This window comes from Telmatherina bonti, assembly GCF_933228915.1.
Source record: "Telmatherina bonti genome assembly, chromosome: 8".
NCBI lineage: Eukaryota > Metazoa > Chordata > Actinopteri > Atheriniformes > Telmatherinidae > Telmatherina > Telmatherina bonti.
The window spans coordinates 17,714,923-17,730,896 of record NC_136626.1 but is presented as its reverse complement, the minus strand read 5'-3'; the positions used below and the strand labels follow the sequence as shown (position 1 = coordinate 17,730,896).

Here is a 15,974-nt window from a genome sequence, read left to right as displayed (position 1 = left end):
AGGCATGCATTATAAGATCTGCCTTTGGGCTGTTTAAATTGATGTAAGAACACTCAAATTAAGACGGCTCTGGATTAGATTTTTCTTGTCTTTTTTTTTTTTTTTTAGATCCAGCCCAACAAAAGAAAACTTAATTTGAGTATTGTCAACAAGTTTTACTTTCCCTCAGATTACTTTAACCAAATTTAGGACTTTTTAGATTTTTCAGTGCTCGATGAGAAGCTCTGGCAGGCTCATAGTTCCGTGTACAAATATATGTCAGCAGGAAGGCTCATACGGTGACGACTTCCCACCTTCAATCTAATTTAATTCTGTTTAGAGTGGAATTAGATTCTCACTCAGGTGACAACAGTTGTCAGCATGTGTGCAATGAGCCCTAGTTTATTCAGCGGAGGAATGTGTTTGAGTGCGCTAAACGGCTGCCACCCAGGGGCACTGAATGGTTCAAGGCCTGCTTTGAAACCTTTCATAGAACATTTACTGTGCTGCTGTGGGCTCAAAAAGTGAAACATGTACAGTTGTGTAGGTATGTGTGAGTGTGTTTGAGGGGTGGGTACTGGCTCAATATGCTATTTCTACATAGACATCACAATAAAACAGTAAGAAACACAGCATTGAATCAATGTTACAGGAGATCAATAAGAGACAAAAGTGCATACATTACAAAGATGATTACAGTATTTATGTAATTGCACCATTGCAAGAAATTATGTTTCACCTTAGACCGCAGAGATAATTGAGGGGTTAGATTAGTTCTTTTTTGTTTATTTAGGTTACATTGACCAAATGTAAAAGAAGAACAAAAACTGTTGCAGACCTTGATCCTATGATACATAGTAAAATCACTAAAGAGAGTCATCAAGTTCAGATCAAAACACTGCATGCTACTGAAGTTTAAAACTATTTCAAATGTATTTGTTTCCAATGCAATCTAATCAAAACACATCCTCATCTTTTTCAAAAAGCAACAAATTATATATGATCACGCCATGACCAGAGCATGCCTGTGATAAGGTCAGTGGCCTCGTTGAAAATAAATTTTTAAAGAGGATAAATGGTGCCTCCTAGTGGCTGCTACCTGATTTGCTCATAGGCTTGCTCCACAGGACTGGTGCCAGCGGCCAACATGATGGACCTTCTTTTTGCTGTGGAAATGGTGATGATGACCACCCTGGTCAGTACCAAGATATTAACCTGAAAATAAAAAAAACAGGGCATGGGTAGGACAAAAGGCTGCAGGAGATCAACATAGAAAAAGTGCAGGGAAAAAATACACTTGAAACCTCAATTGGAAATAGAAGGGGAAAAACAAAGGCAGGCTGATTAGTCGGGGATCAGTCAATGGTGAAGAAAACAACTGCTTTGCATCAATCCCATAGTTTTATCATAATTAACTATGAATCAATTTTACTTTGAGTAATTACAGTTCTGATCAGTAAATACACTGGTTCACTATGGCCATTGTTTTCATATCTTAAAAATAAATCTGACAGAAAAGAGTAAAATATAAACAATAATTTGATATTCTGACCATAATTATGAAGATGACAGGTCCAGCAAAACCCCAGATTATGCCATTCTGGACACTGAGCCAGCAATAGCCATCAGCTGAGTATTTGCCTGAGGCTGATGCTAGCGTGATGGTGACTATCAGTATTGGCAGTCCTGGTGGGAAAGACACAGAAAAAAATAAATAAAATGGGCAGAATAGAGTGAAGGGAAGGAGCAAAAGAAGCACAAACAAAGCTGATCACAATGGTAGAGAAAAGATTTGAGAAGAAGGTTAAATATTGCAATCATAATGCTAGCATGAGCAAAAATCAAATGTCTTTTTAAAAAAAGTATTACATCATATACATGTAAAAAAAAAAAAAAACTTAAATCAGGCTTTTGAAACTATTATAACAAGGTCTTAAAAATGATACATAAATATGAACCACAACAAAATCATGCATGGCTACTTTTCCACTATGTAAAGATTAACTTGTCTTAATAAAGCAAATTATACCCCAGCCGATGAGATAGTAATACTTCATATGACGATCCTCGCTGAGGTTGACAGCAACCACCTTGCTCCAGAGCAGCAGACCCTCCACCAGCATCCAGCTAAAAGCCGCCATGAAGAAGAGATGGAGCAGCGCTGCTACAAGTGTACATGCCACCTTTACAACACCAACACAACCATGGAGACAAATACCAGGTTTCAATTATACATTTCAAAAGTTAGACTTTCCCATATCATGTAGTAATGAACAGAATAAGCCACACACCAACAGTTTGGAAATAGGATACAGATGTATTGAATCACTGATAACAATTTGTAAAATGCTCATTTCACAATAAAATAATCAGACATTTTAGGTAGGCTAAGTTTATGTTAAATTGTTCCCTTTGCATTACTGAAATAGTTCGTTTTTAAAAGTGTGTATAAACTAAAGATTATGTTGGAAAATGTATATCATGGAGACTTTCCAAAAAGCCATTTAATAGCCAACTGCATTTAAAACTTTGTTTATCTCAAAGAAGCTTTTAAAAGCATGTTTTTCATTTTAACCTTTTAAATTTGAGCTTATACATGCCATGTGTAATCCATATTATCACTCAAAGTACTTTAGAAATACCAAACAGTCTGCCACTTCAAAATGATTATCTTTCTTAAAGACGCACTACATTACATTCCAACCCTGAAAAGCTGCATTCCTGACTAAATTGATGGTGCTGTGACTTTTATTATGTGTGGTAGCAATGCTGCTGGTCACAACTTTTGCTTTCAAAATGCCATGTGACATTCAAGCTGAGTTTTGCTTTATGCACCTCATGACATGATAACAAGCAGATATCAAGACATCAGCTGCTCTGAATGCCCACTGTGACTAACTCAGCAAAGAAATGCAAGATTACACGATTGGAGGAAGAGAGAAAGAAAGGGAAAGGGACAGAGCAAGAGACAAGATGTTTCTCCTTACTGGCAGGAGGAGTGTTCACAGTTCTTACAGCTTACAGCTCGGCTCACAGGTACAATGTAAGATGGATGCTGGATTGGTCATAGATAGTGGGTGTGTCATTGAGAAAATCAGCAAAAGTTCTGTAGTGCATCTTTTAGTTGAATAAAACCTTAAAACACTTTATCCATCAATGGTCACCAAAGTCCTTCACTAATTATTCACTATTTACTTTTCACCACTGTTTCTCAGATCATATACACTGGAAATGAAAGGCAGATATTTTAACTGTCTGCATGATTAGTACCTTGTTGTGAATAGCTGTCCCGCTGCAGAGCAGAATCACCTGAGCGCAAATCAGAGCAATGAACAGGTTCTTATGGATGGATGTCCTGTCTGATTTGGGAATACTGGGGAGAGCAATACAAATGGGTTATGTTTTGTGTTGCCTTATTGCAAAATAGTGATAACAGAAAGGTAGAATAAATTGAGAATCTCAAGAAATTCATTCCTCTGGAACATGTTTAATTCCCTGAAACCATCCTATTTACATTAATCTAAAAGTAACTAAACCCGATCAGCATCACATCTGCTTCAGCATGGTCGCTCTTCTCCAACATTCTCCAATGGCAAACTTGCTATGACAGACCTAAAAGCGGTGCTTATGTTTTAGCATTAGTTTTGATGGTATATAGCACAGGTCAGAACCGCAAGAGGCAATGTTCCTCACAAAAACTCAGAATTATCTTTACTACTTTAAAGAAACAAGAGCTTTCCAGCATGTCGGCTTTGACCACATTAGATACTGGTGCCAGTGCTTAAGAAAAAAAAATATATATTTTTTTTGTTTTACCTTTCAGACAGTAGCAAAGTTATATTTTGTGACCCACAGATGATTCTGAAACATTTATTCAGTACAGTTTCTAAGAATGCCCCACAACTCCTTTGCAGCTCCCTTCTTGCGTTAGTCAGGGATATCAACTGAAAGTCACACTGACATGTGAAGCTAAGAAGCAGACTGAAAGAAAACTCATCTCAAAAGGCAATCATTGTCTCTCATTGATTTCAGCCACCTAAGCTTAACACATCAAAATCACTGCTTGCGACGTAGCATAATTACCCAGTATAAAAGAAAGTCTTTGGCTTTGTGTACTTCCGAATGGATGGCCAAATTGAAATGTGCACTATATCCCAGTATTTGCAAAATGCATGGCTGCACAGTGTTTTTAAGACAGTCATAAATTTTCAGGGTAGATCCTCTCATGCTGAGTGAGATCCCTCAGTGACCATAATGTTAATTAAGTGCTGCAGTATTTTGCCATAAACCTTAAAGTGAACTCACAAGTAGACAACAGTAATTACTGGATTAGCGCGTCAATAATGATAGAAGTGGATAGAAGGGACAGCAGAGATTAACTACACTGCCAGTTATCCCAGTGTGTCTAATTGCTGTTTTACTTATTAACTGACATAGTCAACAGAAATAGTAAAAAGTCAGTATGGTGGGGTTTGTTTTCATGGACAGCACATAGGCAACTCATTTTGTATCACAGGTAAATTGGACAAGAAAATCAGCAACTTACTCCAAAACCGTGAAGAGCATCAATGTCACCACCAGTGCGCACAGCGAAGCACCCGAACCGATGAATGTAAGCTTAGTCAAAATGAGCTCTTCTTCTGTACTCCACTGGAACAGAAAATGAGGAAAAACACGTTATCTAGTTTTGTTATTAGGTATACATAAATAAAGATACAATTACATTATATTATATATAGTAATTCATAATCTTGATTAATTTTATTTCCATAATAATAATTGTCCAAAAAAAGCAACATTTTTCTTCACTTAAATGTATCTTAGTGGATGAATAAATCACATAATAGACAGAGAAATGAACACTATAAACTCGAGCTATATCAAGTTCTGTAAAAATGCAATTAATTGCATTTAATTTCTGTGTTCATTATTTGCTTTAGTAGATGACTGAATCAAATAATACAAATAGAAATTAATGCTGTCAACTCAAGCTCTGTTATTGTTTTTAAAAATGCATTGAATTGCATTTTTTATTTTGGATAGATTTTACTGATACACATCTTGAGTTACCTGAGACGGCAAATAATTCATCAGCACTGCAAAGTTGGTGGTGTGGTTACAATGACATGAAGTGACACTTGAGCTGACAAAGGTCACAGAGCAGCCGTCACTGGACCAGCTTCTTGTATGGACATGCCTGCAGAGCAAAATCCAAAAGCATAGATACAAACACTTACTGAATCAATTTGACTTCATTTGGAGCAATGTATGTAACTAATATCGCTGACATACATTCATACGATCACAATAAACTGTACAGACAAGAAATTTCTTTATCATTTACCATGTATGTATTATTAATTAAACTTACATTAGGCTGAAATTCCAAAAAGCACAAACAGGAGTAACTCTCTGTGAATACTCCACCTGGAAACAGAAACACAGTTCTGCTGTGATTTTTCTGTTCTTTCTCAATAAAGACATAAAATATGACGACCATTTCTAGACAAATACATAGAAGGTCCTTCACATGCCGCCAAATCAGCACCTGCTGATCACCATACTGTCTGGTATTATCAGGACTTTTTCATATCAACCACTATGAGATGCAATGCTAACAGGGCCAGAAACTGCCTTAAAATTTGGCACTGATCACAGTAGCAGTGCTCTTTTCACACATTGATTTCTGCTGCATTTCATTAAATGACTATTAAATCCACCATTTTTTAAATCACCTAATATCCTAACCATGATGTACACTGTGTTGAAGAATTTGTCAATATTTTTTTTATTCATGAAGCACTTTTCATACAAAAAAATTAATGCACAGTGCTTTGCTGAAAAAACAAAATTAGAAAAAAAAGACAAGAAACATTTTCACTCATGAAATTTCTCAGATCGCAAATCCATATATCCCACATATATAAAACACACACATAGCTACACATGATCACACACCAACACACGTAAATTGAATTATGTCAGTAGAAGCACCGTCCCAACCCTCACTATTCACATCGGGAAGCTACAACAGTGGAAAAATAAAATATATTAAGGTAAAATAGGAATTAATAAAACCTGCTTATTTAATATCAACACTCCCAGCTGTCCTCATGTCCTCAGAGCACCATAACTCTAAAATAAACTTCTCCATGTGTCTTAGGATAAACAACAGAGCCTGAGAGCCCTGGGTGATTCCTAAACTACCATACAAGAAAGTCTGATAAAACCTGTGAAAAGTTTTAAAAAGCTTTTTTTTTTTTTTTTTTTTAAATCGATTCAAAAGCACACAGTGAGCCATTTCAGAGATTTTAAAACTAGTGTAATATGACCTCTCCTTCTGGTCTCCACCAGTAGAAGAGCAACTAAGTTTTGTAAAAGCTTTCATGGATTTGAAGTCTTTTCAGTAAAACTGGAAAGAAGAGCATTACAGTAATCTATTCTACAGGTGATTAAAGCATATATCAGTATCTTTTCGTTGGTGCAAGAGAGGAACTTTCACACTTTGGAATATTGCCGGGATGAAAGAACCAAGATGAAAATTCCTTTCTAATGATGAGCTACATTTATGTTTATGAAAAGGAAACCATTTTTTGTTTTGAGGTATTTTTCTGTTTTCATAGCATCTAAATCCTAAGAACATTTGCTACTTTTTAAGATATTATCTGAAGTGAAGAAATGTCTATACTAAAAACAACTGAACATATTGAGGACATTCCAAACTGATAACTTAATAACCATTACTGTGTGACATCACTCTAAACGATGGAACATACCACATGAGAGGAAGAAAGGGTGTACTGGACGGCCACAGGGATGGTTTCGGCCTTTAAGGCATCACGTACAGTGGCTGATATGACAGCAGAGGTTAGGAGACCAGGGAGAAATCTGGAAAGAGAGAAGGCACTTATTGGTTAGAATTGTCCAACACAAATGATAAAAACTTCAATCTAGCAAACTGGTATCCACTATTATGAATGATCATTATATACAATGTAGCACAGTATAATTAGGTAAAGAGAACACACATGTTCACTTTTGAATAAATATGTTTTTCTTTACAGTTTTAACGATAATTACTTAGTTATTATTTATAATAACTAGGAAATGGTGTACAGAAAATTAAAAGCAATTTACAGATTTCCCTCTCCATTTTCTTTTACAGAATGTCTTTGTGGGAAATACTGGTTTCTTATGAAAAGGTGCTTGTAACAAATCATTTTCCGATTAAAACATATAATTACCTATCAACTTTCTGTGCCACTTATTCCAATTTGGGGTCACAGGGGAGAAACCTATTTCAGCATGTGAGATAGGAGAGTTACAGTATATACCCTGGACATGTTTCCAGTCTATAGCAGGGCCAACACAGAGAGACAACCACTCCGGCTCACTCTCACTCCAAGGGCAGATTTAGAGCAGGATGTCCAGTTCCTGCAGGTTTTTTATGTTTTCCTCATCCAACACACCTGATTCAAATGAAATGTCTCTCCTCAACAGCTTATTGTCAAGTTCTGTCTGAGCATGTTAACCTATTTAACCAGATTGCAAGAAATATTCACAACCTGCAAGATAGTGGTCCTCGAGTACTGACTTTGGACATCCCTGATTTAGAAGAATCAATCGACCCAATAAAAAAGGTTTCTATTTCTTTCCTTGAATTCCGTGTCTGAATAGCATATGATGTAACAACAAACCAACCTGTTTTCTTTCTCTTGGTGACTCTGTGCAGGCTCCTCTGCTTTTGTCAGAATCTCACTGAGATGGCTGTAGTGGGTATGAATAAACATCACTTCCTCACATCCTAATGTGGGGGAGGATTTAAACAGATCAGTTTAATCTCAATATGTTTTTGTTTTATCACACCTGCACATGGCAACTCTACTATGGACAGTAAGAATTAAACATTACATCTGGCAGTTTGATGCAGCTTGCAATAGGAACAGAAAAAAGCTAGTATACATAGATGTATATGGTCTTCATTTTTTAATCATGTAGAACTCCTGTTATATATGTGCAGAACAGCTGTTCCATCATCATATTTGAGTTTCAAAGACTGATTTTTACAGCAGGTTAACATCAGGTGTAGATGTGTGTTTGTGCTTCCTACCTAGTGTGTGTATCCTCTGGAGTTCAGTGCCTGGGATAAGCAACTCATCATGACCCCTGCTGCTAGGCTTGTGAGAGCCAACAGCAGATGGCTTGAAAACTTCATTCTGGCTCTCTCGTGAAAGTTTTTGCCACTTCATGTAAACATCTGATGGCACACAGAGAAAAATCAATGCGTTCAATAAGAACAACCATTATTTTTTTCATAGAATTGGCAGTGCCACTTATACTAGAATTTAAAATCCTTCTCCTTACATATAAAGCCCTCCACAGCCAGGCACCACTATATATCAAAGACCTCATAGTTCCTTATATACCAAGCAGAGTACTTCGTTCGCAGACTGCAGGCTTACTTGTGGTTCCTAGAGTCTCAAAGAGCCAAGCAGGAGGCAGAGCCTTTGGTTATCAGGCCCCTCTCTTATGGAATAAGCTCCCAGTTAGTGTTAGGGAAGCAGACACCCTCCCCACCTTTAAGACTAGGCTGAAGACTTATCTTTTTGATAAGTCCTATAGCTAGGGATGGTTAGCATCCCTTAATTATGCTGCTATAGGTTTAGACTGCTGAGGGACATTTCCTGATACACTGAGCTTCTTTCTTTTTCTCTTTATCTCTCTCTTTTGAATGTAATATTACCTATGTTCTTAGTAGAAAGAGTGAAGCCTCTTTGTCGTGGAAACAGCATGTCTGCCAGAGCTTCAGTGATAATGTCAATGCTCTTTACTACAGTAAATGGTCCAATGTCTACCTGAAAAAGAAATAGGGCAATGGTATTAAAGTAAAAGCGATTATTGCCATGTTTGTCATATGAAAGTGATGAAAGATTTAAGGAATCACTTTAATCTGAGAACTTAAAACTGTGGCGTACTGAAACTTAAAGGCTTTTAACTTATAAGTTGCTCAGAGGCATGTTTGTTTTTACTCATTATTTCACATGTAACACTATAAAAGAACAGGTCAAATGCATTCCCTCACCCCATCCTCAGTCTGACCCATCCACAGTGTAGCCATGTCTGGCTCCAGCATCACACTTGCAACATTTACATAGCTGGTGGCAATGGACTCCAGGACCCCTGCTGCATTAGTTCCTGCATTGTAAGTACTAGCTGCAATCATTTCAATCATCTGGGAGAGAGAGAGAACATCGCTGGGGGTCAGGGGGGGAGACCCACTACCCTCCACTGTATGCAGGACAGCCTCAATAAGCTGCTGCAACAAGGGCAAGTATCTGTTCCAGGAGGCGTTGACACTTAGTGCTTCTATCACCTGAGGAAACCCACAAATAAAGAAGTTGGCAGTTATTTTCCTGTGGGAATACAATTGTCCAGTATTACAGATAACAAATTTGTTTGACTCACCAGTTTTGTCATAGGATCATTGTTCAGTATATTGAAGAATGGTGACTTTGGCAAACTGAAATCATCCAAACCTCCTGCATACACAGACAAGTTTATCACAATATCAGGTAGTCTATCAAAGTAAGACCGCATGTTGTAAGCGTAGCAGAAAGATAGTATTTATTTCAGGCCAACTTCACTGGATTAAATAAATATATATTCAGGTACTACTGTACTTTTTAGAGTAACAAATCAAGTTACATCAACATATAAATAAGTCCAAGATGAAATTACCCTTCTTAAACTGACAGACAGCTCCTCTACTTGAGTTGCACTTTTCTAGTCCAGGGCTCTCCCTGACAGGGTCGAAGATCCCACAATCTTCATTTGACAAAGTGTCCCGAAAGAACTCAAGTGAAATTGTTAAATTCTGCAAAGAACTTCCATCCAACAGGGATTCCAACACCAAATCTGCAAACACAGTGAAGTTTTCAAGTACAGAAAGAAGTGGAGATTATCTTTATGTTCATATGTTAAAATGATAAAGAGCAACCGAATGCACGTTCAGTTACAGAACATACAGCACCACTATTCACAATCTACACAAGTAAAGGCAAGGTTTCTATAACCTTAAACTTGTGTCACTACAAATTGCTTGCTTCAATGTAGTAAATAGATTCCATAATTTGTTTCTAAGAATTATATCCCAGTTGAGATAAAGTATGACATACTTTAGGCGGTTTTGTAACCAGTAAAACATCTTACACTTTTTGCCAATCCTCCATGTAGTAAGAGAACTATTTTGTTAGATGTTAGGTTATTGAACTCATTTGAATGTCCTGCTCCTCTAACATGTCTAAACAGATTTTTCCATCTTTCTATGGCCTAACACAAATTACTTTTCAGAAAGCAAAGCAGCAAGTCAGAGAAGCCTATGGCTCAAGATTACTGGGTCAAGGTTTGATGATTCAAAGATTTTTTTTAAAAATTAAAAAAAAAAAAAAACACTTTAACTTTTCATAATTTAGCCTCTCTTAACAATAAAAGTGAATAGTCCAATGTCCTAAAGAGCTCATTTGAACTCTAACTGATGTTGAAAATTAATCAATTTGGCCTTATGGACATCAGTTTATCTCAAACCCACGTAACTTTTCAGAGTAAAAGAAACAAGAACCATTTATATGTGAGCCTTGAACATTATAGTGAGCTGTCAGTATATCTAAAAAAAAATACTCAAATGTTTTCCAATCTGCTATCCTGGTTTATTTGGTCTACTGAAGTCGGGTTAAAAATTAGTTGCAGTAATGTTGTGCAATATACACTAAAGATAAGGCAACATCACTACATCATCTACATCATGTGTCTTTTAGCCAATAAAACCATAATCATTAAAATCAGTGCCATGACTATTAAGTCAAAGACCATTAGTCCATGTTTTAATTTTTGATTGAAAAATAAATGGTCCTGTTGAAGAAGATGCTGACAAAATAGTAATGATGCATTTTGTTTATATGAGAGAAGTATCTCATGTGGATATGGATCCTTCTGGGTCTGAAATAAAGAAATTACAGGTAATAAATAAAATAATAAACGTATCATGCTACTTAAAAGCCAGTAAAATAGCTCTATATAAGTAAATGAAGAAATAAAAAGATGTTATCAATAAAAATAAATAAATTGTCTAATGATATGGATATTAATGCTACTTTTTGACAGAAGGAAAGTAACTCATGCAATATTTGCTGTAAGACAAAGTTCTGTAATCCAAAAACTCAAAGTTGCAGCTGGGAGTTCAGCAGATACATGCCATTCCCCAGCTCTTGTCTGTCAGTTACCCTCCATAACAAAAGTTTAACATCATACATATCCAACTTTGAGCCAAACTCACTAAAGGAAAAGAGTTCATTCTGCATGTTTAGTATTAGCAGAGGGGGTGAGGCTTTTGGATTCATTGCTCACTGGGGACAATGATGTCAGAGTGGGAGAGGCCTGTTTTGAAGGGTGGGATTCAGAGTGACGTGAGTCCCAAAACATTTACAGGAACCATTAGAAGCCTTACTATTTACCCTCTACATTCATCGGATGGAAAAAGCAAGAAAGGAAAGGAGTTTGGGAGAAGGTTTAGATCAATTTTGCCAAAACAAGCCAGACTTTCAGAATGTATCCAGAATGATAACCTAATTAAGCTTTTTCCTGATCAGCTCAGCCCACTCATTGCTGCTGGTTCAGAAGCTCGGGGGGATGGGTGTCAATAGCTCCATGCTTTCCTGGATTACTGACTATCAGACAGGCAGGCCACAGTTTAGCTGTCTGACCAGTGTCCTGTCTGAAGTGCCGGTCAGTGGAGAGCTTCTCTGTAGGGGACTGTGATGTCTCCTTTCCTTTTCACCTTCTACAGCACTGGCTTTCAGTACAACACAGTGTTCTACAAACTTCAGAAGTTTTTCTGCCGACTCAACTGCTGTAAGAAACACCAGTGTAAAGAATCAAACTTTTTAAAAAAAAAAAAAAAAAAAAAATTGTGTTTCACTATCCACCAAAAATAATATAGAGCTACATCAGATTCTAGTGGTTTGAGTTGATCAGATTTCTATCTGACCTTTTATCAATTTTTTCCACTTCCATTTCTCCTGTTCTATTATTCCACATGCACCTATGTTTTGGCTGTGTTTACCTGTGGTGCCATGCACTGAATCCTTAAAACATTTTGGTTTTGTAACCCACTTCCAGATTCATAAGACCCCAAACAAAGAGTCTCTCCAAGTTAACAGACTAGGATTCAAATCAAAAAGGCTGGTGTGAATGAGCCCTAAATGTAACCAAGACCTGGGAGATGATGATAGACTTGAATAAAAAGAGGACTCATCTACCTTTACTGAAGATCATGGGGCAGGAGGTAGTGATTGTTGAGAAATATAACTATCTGGGAGTGATCACTGACAACGGACTGTACAGGAAATCCAACACAGATGCTGCGTACAAGAAGGGGATGAGCAGGCTCTGCTTCTTGAGACGGCTCAGATACCTTCAATATCTGCAGCAAGATGGAGATCTTTTTTCAGTCTGCCATCTCCAGCATGTTTCCTTTGATGCTGTGTGCTGGAGATGGCGAAATTGGAGGCACCAGCACCAAGAGGCTACACAAACTTATAGAGAAAGCTGACTTTGTCATTGGCTGGAAGCTTGACAATTCTGAAACTGGGGTAGAGATGATTTTTCTGAACAAACTGGTTGCCATCATGGATAATCTCGACCACCCTCCCCATCACATCGCCATTAGCTAAAAGCAGTTTAAGCAGTAGCAGTCAAAACTTTGCATTTTAAAAGTGTCTAGCAGTCTCTTTTTATAACACAGGGCCATTTCAGATCTTGGCATATTATTAAACATGTGGACAAAAATGTGTAAAATAGTCTGCATTAGATTGCTTCTCTGCATATCCACCTTTCTACCTCTTTTAATCAAACTAGCAAGCTGTTAACATCTAGCAAATGTCAAGTATGACTATACCACTGGACCATGTGGAATAATTTAAACCTCTTTTTCATCTTAATATGGAAATAAATCCTTGCACTTTCTTGTCCTTGACAATTAAAAATACTTTCATAACATTTTTTAGAAACTCTTCAGCAACTTCCTTTATCCCCATCTTAAATTGTAACTAATATACCTTGACATGGGCTGTCTCTCCACAGCTTTTTGAGGGAGGACTCCATTTCCATGGCGGCTCCACTCCATTTGAACTCCAGCCCAGTAGAGATGGGTGAACACTCTTTTTCCATGGTGAATATTTGGCTGTTGTTTAGTACTCTATCCCAAATGTGCAGCTCTGTGATGCTCCCTGAGAATGACTCATCAGACTTGAAGGAGCCAAATGTGTCCTGTGCCTGGCCGATAATGAAAAGGCCATCAGGCCTAATGCTGTCAGTACTGTTTAGACCTTCACCCCTTGAGATCATAAGACCCTCAGTATATAGTGCCCAGCATCCACCAATGTGGCTCCAAGAAACACACACAGAGTGCCAGGAGTCATCATGTTCGAAGGCATCTTCATAAGGCCCTTGAACACCATGGACCTTCAGAGCCAACTGCACAAACTTGCCCTGGATCACTTTTGCTTGGAGCTGGAACTCATTAATGTAGGACTGGTTGGAATAAGAGAAGACTGTGGAAATTCCAAAGACATTTGGATCGAAGCGAAGCTGGGTGCAAACAGTCACTGAACCCATGGAGGGGAATTTGTGTAGGAGACGAGCATGCTTCCTGTTAGAGCGCCCAGAGAAGTCCAGAATCAGGGTTGATGAGGAATCTTTAGTTTCACCACACACAGAGAAGAAAGAAACAAGGAGAGAAAAGTTTGGCGAAAATTCAGGAAAAAAATGAGAGCTAATCATAAAATGTTTTTGCAGTCCTATTAAACCTTTAAATAGCTGAGAAACATTTATTAACAGAGGCAAAGAATGTATGAAGGCAAGAGTGTTCAACTTGTACAAAACTCTCTTGTAAGTAGGCAGAAATGTGTCTGTGACTAAACAAAAAAAGAAGTGAAAAAGAAATGTGCTAATATAAATTTATAACTATGAATTGTGACAAATGGTTAAACAAACTTACTTTTCAATTGTGTTGAGGCCTTCCTGGCAATCCACACAGGCTGAGATATGTTCAAGGATTTTAAAAAGCTGGCAAGCTCTTGGTTCTCTGCTGAGTTGGAAACGGTTGCTAGGGCTCCAGAGCGCTGATGACACAGCTCTCTTGCGATCATCCACTGCAAACGATCAGGTGCATACTCATAGTAAGACTCATCGAATGTCTGGATTCCTTTTTCCAGTGTAACGGCTGTTTAAAAAAAAAAAAAAAAAAAAAAGTTACTTGAAAAATCTTTACAAAATAATAAAAATGATCAAATTCAGGACCAAATTTTAGAATGTCTTAGTCTGACTCCGATGTACATGGAATATTCTGATATTATTCAGATCATAAGGGGGACTGAGTGCCATTACACAGCATCTGGATGATAAATCAGTGAGAACTGGCATTTCCAGAAAAATATAATACCATGTTAATCATAGTACGGACATTTACTGGAAGTCTGGTTTTCACTCAGGAACCTAAACATGCAATGGCAAATGGTGAATGAAAATTTTCCAGTCCTTTCTTTTTACCTACCAGTTGATAGTCAAGCCATCTGCCAGAAGTAGACTTTTTTTTCCTGTGCATTTTGAAAACAAGCAATGGCAGGCTGGAAATTTTACACTTACTAAGTACAGCAAGCCACAGGCCAAATGATTACGCAAACACTTAAAAATGTGGCTGTAACACAAAGAGGAATCCTTCACAAGTACAGCGGTGTTTGGTAATGCTAGCTAAAGTACTGATCTTGCATTACAATTTTGGATCAATGCTCAAAGCACAATTGCATCTTCAGTTTCTTCTATGTAGTTATATACTTTTCTACTTGGAATTGCTTTAGATACTTTGTATATTTAGCACACTAGCATACCGAACTAGATCTTATCTCTAGCCCAAACAGTTATGAGTTCATTATAATGTAAAATAAAACAGACACAACCCATTTACTACATACACAGAAAGGCTTAATAAAAAAGGGACACAAAAATGGAGGTGTTCTAATACATAGGCATATATAAAGGGTTAAAACAAACAAAAATATTAAAAACAACAATAAAATGAAAACCGACCAGAAGAAAACTAATTCAAAACGAGATCATTTTCATGTAAACATGAATGACTGGATGCAAAATGAATATATACGATAGGAAAGTCTACTATTCTAAAGTGGTAAAGAAAAACAAAATTCTGCTAGGTCAAAAGGCTGTAGGAAAAAAAGTAATAAAAAAAAAAAAAAAAGTCCCCTTTTCAGTTTTAGGTGAAGTTAAACATACCAGTCTGGTTATAAATAAAACAACGTACCTACCTACTATGAAGCTCTGAAGAAAAACCTGAAACACAAGGATCAGTATAATTCATCAGTTAATATGGCGATATATTGCAGAATAATCTATTCACTAATCAAACAATATGGTGACCTAATCAGGGAGCACCTAACAACACCTGTTATTAAAAGTCGTTGATTCTGTATTCAACAAATAAATTTAAGAAACAAATCCCCCCCCCCCCCCCCCATTTCATGCATATACACTTACATTAAGAAACACTGAGGTATATGACACTGTCAAAATATTTTGCAAAAGTCAAAAGGATACAATTTATTAACATTATAACAACCTATAAGCTCTCGGGTTAAATGCAATGCAAGGGTGGGAGAAGTGTGTGTGTGTGTGTGTATGTGTGTGTGTTTGGGGAGCGGGGGGTTCAAACTGTTAAAAACTGCTTATATTAAAAAGAGCTGACACAATTCCAATTTAGGAGAGATAGGAATAGGGAGGAGTACTTACAAGTCCTACACCGGAGGACGATAACCAGTACATCCTGAAAAGAGAACTTGAGCAGCAGGGTTCTTCTTTGGTGGCTCGAAGAAATAAAACGACCTATTTAGCTCATTTGCTCCTTTCCCCCCCCTTTAATCCAGTTG

At 37.3% G+C, this 15,974-nt stretch overlaps 1 protein-coding gene across 1 annotated transcript in view; it reads right to left on the bottom strand.

Moving 5' to 3' along the window:
• The window catches only part of LOC306759855 (adhesion G protein-coupled receptor D2), a gene marked incomplete at its 3' end in the record, with an annotated part of 87,813 nt that extends 71,855 nt beyond the window's left edge, over positions 1-15,958 (bottom strand). The window contains exons 1-18 of the mRNA XM_079245602.1: positions 15,838-15,958; positions 15,357-15,381; positions 14,033-14,257; positions 13,092-13,730; positions 9,748-9,894; positions 9,445-9,518; positions 9,062-9,352; positions 8,723-8,834; positions 8,090-8,236; positions 7,681-7,783; positions 6,756-6,867; positions 5,351-5,406; positions 5,050-5,176; positions 4,526-4,629; positions 3,250-3,352; positions 2,009-2,162; positions 1,532-1,665; positions 1,079-1,194 (exon numbers count right to left, since the gene is read on the bottom strand). Coding sequence (XP_079101728.1) covers positions 1,079-1,194; positions 1,532-1,665; positions 2,009-2,162; positions 3,250-3,352; positions 4,526-4,629; positions 5,050-5,176; positions 5,351-5,406; positions 6,756-6,867; positions 7,681-7,783; positions 8,090-8,236; positions 8,723-8,834; positions 9,062-9,352; positions 9,445-9,518; positions 9,748-9,894; positions 13,092-13,730; positions 14,033-14,257; positions 15,357-15,381; positions 15,838-15,870 — 2,702 coding nt within the window. The 5' untranslated portion in view covers positions 15,871-15,958. The remainder of the gene's footprint in view (positions 1-1,078; positions 1,195-1,531; positions 1,666-2,008; positions 2,163-3,249; positions 3,353-4,525; positions 4,630-5,049; positions 5,177-5,350; positions 5,407-6,755; positions 6,868-7,680; positions 7,784-8,089; positions 8,237-8,722; positions 8,835-9,061; positions 9,353-9,444; positions 9,519-9,747; positions 9,895-13,091; positions 13,731-14,032; positions 14,258-15,356; positions 15,382-15,837) is intronic.
• Positions 15,959-15,974: the final 16 nt, after the last annotated feature.